Here is a 9533-nt window from a genome sequence, read left to right as displayed (position 1 = left end):
TAAATCACTTGTTTTATAATCAGAGTAGAGCATTTAAAAACACTGTTAGTGTAGTTTAGCTAGTATACGATTTTTTTAATTTGTTTGTAAGGACATCCAATGAACGCAAGGGGGAGACATTTATCTTTTACATTTCTTCTTTTCCAGTGAACTTTTGCATTAGCAATGTGAAGCTGCTTTCATTCATTTTAAACAAAGACACTTATAGTAAGGTTTTTAGTTACCATGAAATAAATATGAACAATACTTTTACAGCATGTATTAATCTTAGCTGATGTTAATTTCATTGACATTTTTTTTTAAGTTGTAGACTATTAGTCTATTACTTTGAAGTAACATGAACATCAATGAATAACTGTATTTTTATTATTTAACATCAAAAAAGATGAATAAATTCTAAATATATATGCTCACTGTTAGTTCATGTTAGTTCATGCATTAACTAATGTTAACAATTGAGACCTTAATGTAAAGTTTCAGCAAAATCTGTTATCGAATTAAATGTGTATAACTGTCCACACATTGGGATATTTTAAGAATCTTAGTAGTTCAAATATCCTGTCGATAAAATACACTAAAGATCAGTAATTGAACAAAATGTCAGTGTCAGACTTAAAAAAAAAAAAATTAAGCAATTATGTTTTCAGAAAACATTTGACAAAATAACTTTGCTATAAGAGACACTGTTCAAAATTAAGACGGAACCAATTTGGACACTTTCTGTATGTTCGAAATTATTGGTTCATGTCTATTGTTACTGTACTATACTAGCCTACAAAACATCTGGCCCGTCAGTTTTACTATAGTCTTACTATAAAATGTAATTAATTAAAATAACCTTAAGCACCGGTATCAACATAATCATATAAAAAAAGTCTCTCTGATAAATTGTCATATCTTACAGATGGGGATAGTGTGACAAACTGAAAAAAAAAGCTATACTTCAAAGTAATTTCATTTAATATAAAAGGCTCATGCGGAATTTGATTAACACGATTTCTAAGGTAACTCGGCCCGTCAGTTTTACTATAGTCTTACTATAAAATGTAATTAATTAAAATAACCTTAAGCACCGGTATCATCATAATCATATAAAAAAAGTCTCTCTGATAAATTGTCATATCTTACAGATGGGGATAGTGTGACAAACTGAAAAAACAAATATTTTGCTATACTTCAAAGTAATTTAATTTAATATAAAAGGCTCATGCGGAATTTGATTAACACGATTTCTAAGGTAACTCCATTTCAGGAAATGACATCAGCACCCCATTTTTGAAGTTCATACAAAAGCAGTGTGAAAACCTCAAAGACAGCATTGCACCAATTATAAACATTTTTCACCAGATGAATGATGTTTTTATACATTTATATAGTCCTCCTTTTGGAGATTCCAGGTAAGTGACATTTATAATAAAAAGAAAATGTAAAAAATGTAAACTTTTTTAAATGTATTGAAGTTTATTTTTGTTTAATCAAAGCAGCAGTTCTGGGAGTGACTGTGGATCAAGGTCCAAAGGCTTTGGTTAAGGGAGAGGGCAAAACTGTGTATCTGCCCTGCAAAGTGACTGGTCTGGGCTCTTCAGACTATATCCATTGGTACCAAATAAAAGAGGGTGAAGCCCCATCGAGGCTACTCTATATCAATCAAGGAGGTATTATTACTCTTGATACCAACAATCCCCAAGCAAATGACTTCACCGTGGAAAAAACAAAGCTTTATGATCTAAAACTGAGAAACACTCAAAAGAGACATGCTGCCGCTTACTTCTGCACCTACTGGGACTCAAGCAGCCACAGTGAGAAGATTTATTCACATTCTGTACATGAACTATACTGGCAAATGTTGAATGCAAACATATACTTGCACTGTCATTTTCTGTTTAAGTTCCTAATTTGACTTGAGCTGTGTATGCACAGGCTGGGTGGATGATCTTATTTTGATCTGTTTAATTACAATTGCCCTGGTGTTAATGGACACATTATACATGTTTCTATGAGGTGTTTTGTACACACTATTATATTTGTGATTTTGGAATATTGCAAGTGTATCTAAGTTGTAACATGCCTCAACATTGTTTTAAAAAGATGAAATATGTCATTGCTATTTGTCTAGAGATTATGGGTATTTAAGGGTTTGTAATGTTCAGTTTGATGAAGCACTTGCTTGAAATATCACTTGTCAGGGTTATTATAGTTAACTAAAAACTGAAATCATAAAATATTTATACATTTTGTTCCTTAAAATACTTGGGAAAAAATCCCACTAAAATAAAATAAAATTAAAAACACACTTACTTTATTTCAGCCAAGGCAACATTTGTCATTTTCATTTAGTTTAATTTTGTGTAATAAAATAACTCAAACTAAAGCTGAAATAAAAATGAATAAAGACATATAAAGACAAACAAAAACCAATAAAACTGACAGAACAACAACAAAATTAATAAAGTATATCAAAATCTCAATGACACTAATATAGCACTGGTCCTTGTGTGGTGAAAATGAATTCTGGTAGCAGCAGTGTGCAGACTTTAAGCATTTCACTTGAGTTGTTTATCAAAAAATTGGAAAGGCCCTGCAAAAGTTACAAATCTGGATTACTAAACAAATAGTCTAACTGAATAAATGCGTGAATAGTATCATTTAAAATAGATTTTAGTGTATCAGTTTATTTTTAGACTCTTTTCATCTACATATCCCAAATAATATCACAGTGCCATTACTATTTATTTATTTACTTATTTTTTAAGCTTTATTCAAAACCTCTTCACGTTTGAATCCATACTATCCATTTTACAAAGAAAAAAAGAAGAAGGGTGCTATTGAGGAAGAGGCAGCTTTATAACCCAAAGCCTAATTGTTGTTTTAAATTGCACGTGTTAAATGAATGTCGATCCCCATCACCCGTCATTTATACAGATTGTTTTAGTTTGTTTCTTGCGATAGTGATGACGACGTGATATGTGCAAAGAGGAAACCACGAGGCTATTATCATTACCTTCTGATTGGCTGATGCACTTCATAATTCTTCAGACTCCTGGACGACAGATGTAGACATGGCACTGTCTGGAATGATAACATTTGGGTTGCTAGTAGTCTTAATTGGTGAGATTTTAGTATTATCTTATAATTATTAACATTTCTCAATCACAATTACTCACTATTATTAATTTTAAATTAATATGATATCTGCATTGATATCTGCTCTGGATAAGGTTTTTTAATTAACTTTTCCGTTTTTCTCATGAGGTTCGTCTCGCACAAGCGAATTGTCAGCTATATTGAAAACATTTTAAACAAAACAGTTTTTGTTGTATAGGCCTACTTGTGCTATAGGCTACGCAAATATAGTTTACAGTCCTACCGTTTTATCGGTGTAATGTTCATTCTAACAGAAAACGCTCGAGCAGCAGCTGCTGTTCTTGAGCTTTTATTTAGTGGGTTCTTGTGTTTAAAGTAGGCTAATATAAGTGTTTAATTGCGTGTACACACGCAACGCATTTTAATGGTTTCTTATGGAAGCGAATTGTCAGCTATATTGAAAACATTTTAAACAAAACAGTTTTTGTTGTATAGGCCTACTTGTGCTATAGGCTACGCAAATATAGTTTACAGTCCTACCGTTTTATCGGTGTAATGTTCATTCTAACAGAAAACGCTCGAGCAGCAACTGCTGTTCTTGAGCTTTTATTTAGTGGGTTCTTGTGTTTAAAGTAGGCTAATATAAGTGTTTTATTGCGTGTACACACGCAACGCATTTTAATGGTTTCTTATGCTTTTAGATTGTTTAAATGGACAAATTACGCACCCTGATCCTGTGATAATTAAGGCAAGTGGTAGAGCAGCTCGAATCCAATGCAAAGTGGATTCATCGACCCTTCAGTCCAGCGTTCTCCACTGGTACAGAGCTCCACCAAAGGGAGCTCTCCAACGATTAATGTATTTCGAAGCTGGTTCGTCAAAGGCCAAAAAAGACCCCGACACCCCCCGTAGATTTTCTGGATCGGTGAATGGTGATCTAGTGGCACTGACTATCTCAAAACTGGAGCTCAGCGATGCCGGCTCGTATTACTGCGCGCTCTGGAGTGGAGACAACACAGTGCTAACTATCAGAGGAAATCATTACAAAAACCTGCTTTCATCATCAAAGCGCTTTTATTTGGAACAGCAGCAAGGAGGAGACATTAGACATATTTTTATTGTGATGTTGCTTTTTGTTGTCAAGATTCAATTAAAGAATTAGGTTAAATGTTCCAAAAGTGTATTGTCTCAGAAGAAAGAACCACAATGTTCCACAATGTACAATGTTTGTTACTGCCTACTGTACCATATTGACTGTTAACAATAATAAAACTGTGTCTCTTCGACTAATTAAAATGTGATTTTGTTTCAACACAAGTTATTACTTTATTGTTGTATGTCTTAATTCAAAATTTTCTCAAATTTCTTTTATGAATAGGTTTTCTTTTTATTTTACATGTCACAGTTCCAGATCTCAATCTTAATTTTCAATCATTTTCATCTTAATCATTTTACATTTACATTTAAAATAACATTTGTTTTAATCTTAATCATAATAACTATGTTGACAATTATTTCATTTTATTTTATGTAAAAATGTTAAATAATTCAGATCATTCAAATTACAGCTGTCCCACAGCTGTGGCTAACTGCCTCCACAATCAACATTTTTGCCCATAATAAAGTTCTATTAAACATTTATGGACATGGTTACAAAAAGACAAAGAAGAAGAAAAAACGAGACATGATGTGTGAAGAAAAAAGCACCTAAACACTTGATGGAACAGAATATTTTTACTCCAGTCCGGGAGTTTCGTTAAGTCTCCAAAAAGTGTGAAAATATTGTTTGATTGTGTGCATTTATGATAAATAAAAAGCTAGCTAATCCACTTAGCAAGACAAATGGGTCAGCCATTTTATTTTAAAAAAGAAAGAAAGAAAGAAAGAAAGAAAAAAAATATGACATATGGATAAAATATGTTGGAGGCCCACAGCTTTATAACCTAAAACTGAGCAACACAAAACCGATTCATGCTGCCGTTTACTTCTGCGCCTACTGGGACTCAAACAACCACACTGAGAACATTCACACACATACTGTACATTAACTTAAGGATATTGAGAACATTCATTAGATTTTACTCTTCTAAATATATAAATGTGACATCTATTCTTAGAGCTGATTTTTCATGTAAACCCAATTTCCAACGAGTCCAACATGCATCCTGAAGAGCATATTTGTGACATTTGAACAGTTGTTTGTTTAACATGCAGATCTCCAACAGAGGATGGTGCTACTCAACTGCGAAAGAGGATTTTCAGGTTTAAGATGAAAAGCATATATATTTAAGATGAGATATCATACATATCAGTCAGGTGTGGTAGAAATGCACCTGTTTCACATATAGAAAAAGAGCACTGACATTTATCAGAGCTCCACCTCAGGAAATGACATCATCAAATGTATGTGTGTAGCTGAACAATTTTCTGTAAGGATTTTTGCAAAACAGTGTAAAAAAGTGTACAGGAAACTTTATCATCTTGCATAACAAAATGAATGACGCTCATTAACTTGTGCACTGTTGTTCTCATAATGGAGCTTTAAAGGGGGTTAAATAGATTAAAATAGGTTAATACCTTAATAATCATAAATCAGATCTTAATAATCCCAATATAGTGGCACCCAAAAGTAAATGGACACTTGAAATTCTCATTATTTTACAGAACACATTTTATAAAATAACTTATAGCTATTAGCAAAACCAAAGCTAAATTAAGGATACTCGCTGAAAATTAAACATTACATCATATTCATGATTAATAATACTAGCCTGTACTAAAAAATCTGGCCCGCCAGTTTTATGGATGTATTTCATTATTTGTGTTTTTGTTTGTTTGTTTTTTCCAGCTGTTTTGTTTCCCCCATACATTCATATCAACCTCATTATAAAAGAATAATTAAACCTATCTCTCAAATGGACCATTGACACTCTATCTACAATCTCAATTAGGAGTGTCAATTGTCCACTTGAGAGATAGGTGACAGTTCGGACATTGCGGGGAAAATCAGAGGTAAAAAACTATATAAATACTGTTCAGTTTCTTGCACAGACCGATCGTTTCGTGTATTTACACATCAATGTATCGTCATGAGCCGCAGGGTTTAATTTGGTTTTGTTTGTGTATGTTTTTTGACTCTCAAAGCCGTGATTCCCATCCACTGACATTATAGGACTGACAGACTCTTTACTTTATCATTGTGACCAATTTAGCAATAGCACTTATTAAATACATACACACTGTGAAAAACACAATATATTACTACGTAATTATATCATAGTGCTCTTATTGAATGTTGTTGATCAGAATTTTACTCAAAACTTCACCTGTTTATGTAGCGCCCTCACCACCTGATGAGGGGAGATGTGAATTGTTAATAAAACACAGGACACGGAGCTGCTGCTTCACCATCAGAGTCTCTTTATTTTTTCTGAGCAGCGCGCCCCCTCCCCCAAACAGGTGAACACTTCCCAAGGGAAAATAATCAAGCAATCAGTGAATCCTTCAAGGCTGAGCAGGGAACATTAATCGTCACAGATATAACACTATAAAGTGCATTCGGAAAATACATTCACTTGTTTTAAGTTCAGTGTTACTCTAATATAATTTATTTGCAATTTTTCTTAGTTTTACACATTTATTATTATTATTTTTAAGACCACCACATTTACCATATTTGAATCCATAGCGCCGCTGAGGAAGAGCCGTTTGCATTGATACTGTATCTGCTCTGGAGAAGGTTTTAATCAGGGTTAAATTGCGCTTTAAAATTACACGTGTTAAATGAGTGTTGATTCCCATCACCCATCATTTATATAGATTGTTTTAGCTTGTGTAAAAAACGACCAGATATGTGCAAAGAGGAAACCACAAGGCCATTATCATTACCTTCTGATTGGCTGATGCACTTCATAATTCTTCAGACTCCTGGACGACAGATGTAGACATGACGCTGTCTGGAATGATAACATTTGGGTTGCTAGTAGTCTTAATAGGTGAGATTTTAGTATTCTGTTATAATTATTAACATTTCTCAATCAAATTTACAAACTGTTATTCAGAGATTTATGACTTTTAAAATGCATTTCCACTTATTTCGTGCATGTTCAGTTTTTCTCTTGAGGTTCGTCTCGCACAAGCAACTTGTGAGCTATCTTGAAAACATTTTAAACAAAACAGTTTTTTGTCGCATAGACCTACTTGTGCTAAACGTAAATATAGTTAACAGTCCTAAAACACTCGAGCAGCGTACAACTGGTTTACTCAGGAGGGAGCAACTGCTGTTCGTGAGCTTTTGGGTTCTTGAGTTTAATGTAATGCCAAAATGTAAGTGCTTCATTGAATGAATACACACTAAGCTCATTTTAATAGTTTCTCTTATGGTTTTAGATTGTCTAAATGGTCAAATTACGCATCTTGAACCTGTGATGATTAGGACAAGGAGTAAAACTGCTCTAATCAAATGCCAAGTGGATTCAGCGACGTTTACGTCCAACGCTCTCCACTGGTACAGACTCAAGGATCAAGCTTTCCAAAGATTAATGTATTTCGAAGCTGGATCGAAAGCATTCAAAAAAGACCCCGATGCCCCCCGTAAAATAACTGGATCGGTGAACGATGCGGAGAAGGATAAGCCAGTGACACTGACACTCACAATCTCAAGACTGGAGCTCAGTGATGAGGGATCGTATTACTGCGCGCTCTGGAGTGAAGACAACACAGTGTTAACTATGAGAGGAAATCATTACAAAAACCTGCTTTCATCATCAAAGCGCTTTTATTTGGAACAACAACAGAAAGGAGGAGACATTAGACATAATTTAATTGTGATGTTGCTTTTGGTTATAAATATTTTATTGAGAAATTATGTTAAATGTTCCAAAAGTGTCTCAAAATAAAGAACTCTAAACACAATATTTGCTAGATATACTGTTGACAAAAGGCTAAAACTGTCTCGTTGGCTATTAAAAGAATGTAATTTTTTTTCAACACGTTATGTTACATTTTTGTTATATGAAGGTCACATTAATTAGCCTACTTAAAAACGTTATACACTATCTTAACTTTTCTAAAATGCATTAAATGGATAGATTTTGTTTTTATTTTACTTGTCACAGTTCCAGATCTCAATCTTAATTTATGAAATTTATAGGGACAAAAATTACATTTCCATTTAACATTTGTTACAAAACTGTTAATCTTAATTAGAAACTATGACGACGAATATTTATTTATTTATTTATGTACATTCAAATTAAAGCTGTGGCATCACTTCCTCCATAATCAACATTTAATAAATAATATAATATAAAATAATAACGTTTTATGGAAAAATGTACGGACTTGGTTACAAAAAAAGATGGTGTCACTAAAAAGCACGCTTGAAAAGAAATATGAGACATGATGTGTGAAGAAAAAAATAAAGGTAAACACTTATTGTACAACATTTTTTATTCCAATCCAGTTTTATTCAAAAAGTGCGAAAATAATGTTTGATTGTGTGTATTTACGATAAATACAATGCGAGCTAATTCACTTAATTTTAACAAGACAAATGGGTTAGCCATTTATGGAAGCCGTTTCCGCCACTGAATAAAAAATAAAAGAGGTAATTGCGACTTTTTATCTCACAATTCTGACTTTTTTTTCTCAGAATTGCGTGATATAAAGTCAGAATTGCGAGTTATAAAGTCAGAATTGCGAGTTATAAAGTCAGAATTGCGAGTTATAAAGTCAGAATTGCGAGTTATAAAGTCAGAATTGCGAGTTATAAAGTCAGAATTGCGAGTTATAAAGTCAGAATTGCGAGTTATAAAGTCAGAATTGCGAGTTATAAAGTCAGAATTGCGAGTTATAAAGTCAGAATTGCGAGTTATAAAGTCAGAATTGCGAGTTATAAAGTCAGAATTGCGAGTTATAAAGTCAGAATTGCGAGTTATAAAGTCAGAATTGCGAGTTATAAAGTCAGAATTGCGAGTTATAAAGTCAGAATTGCGAGTTATAAAGTCAGAATTGCGAGTTATAAAGTCAGAATTGCGAGTTATAAAGTCAGAATTGCGAGTTATAAAGTCAGAATTGCGAGTTATAAAGTCAGAATTGCGAGTTATAAAGTCAGAATTGCGAGTTATAAAGTCAGAATTGCGAGTTATAAAGTCAGAATTGCGAGTTATAAAGTCAGACCTGCGAGATATAAAGTCAGAATTCTGACTTTATATCTCGCAGGTCTGACTTTATAACTCGCAATTCTGACTTTATATCATGCAATTCTGACTTTATAACTCGCAATTCTGACTTTATATCTCGCAGTTCTGACTTTATAACTCGCAATTCTGAGAAAAAAGTCAGAATTCTGACTTTATATCTCGCAATTCTGACTTTATAACTCGCAATTCTGACTTTATATCACGCAATTCTGACTATATCTCGCAATTCTGACTTTATAACTCGCA

The 9533-nt window shown here is 33.2% G+C and overlaps 1 protein-coding gene across 1 annotated transcript in view; it reads left to right on the top strand.

Annotated features, from left to right (window-relative positions):
* The first annotated feature begins 1354 nt into the window (after window positions 1-1354).
* LOC107713967 (uncharacterized) overlaps window positions 1355-9533 on the top strand; it is a 28989-nt gene continuing 20810 nt past the window's right edge. The window contains exons 1-4 of the mRNA XM_016519641.1: window positions 1355-1397; window positions 1482-1799; window positions 3037-3108; window positions 3786-4104. Coding sequence (XP_016375127.1) covers window positions 1355-1397; window positions 1482-1799; window positions 3037-3108; window positions 3786-4104 — 752 coding nt within the window. The remainder of the gene's footprint in view (window positions 1398-1481; window positions 1800-3036; window positions 3109-3785; window positions 4105-9533) is intronic.

The sequence above is a fragment of the Sinocyclocheilus rhinocerous genome, unplaced genomic scaffold (genome assembly GCF_001515625.1).
Source record: "Sinocyclocheilus rhinocerous isolate Xijiao unplaced genomic scaffold, SAMN03320098_v1.1 scaffold2043, whole genome shotgun sequence".
NCBI lineage: Eukaryota > Metazoa > Chordata > Actinopteri > Cypriniformes > Cyprinidae > Sinocyclocheilus > Sinocyclocheilus rhinocerous.
This window is presented reverse-complemented; position numbering and strand designations above follow the sequence as displayed.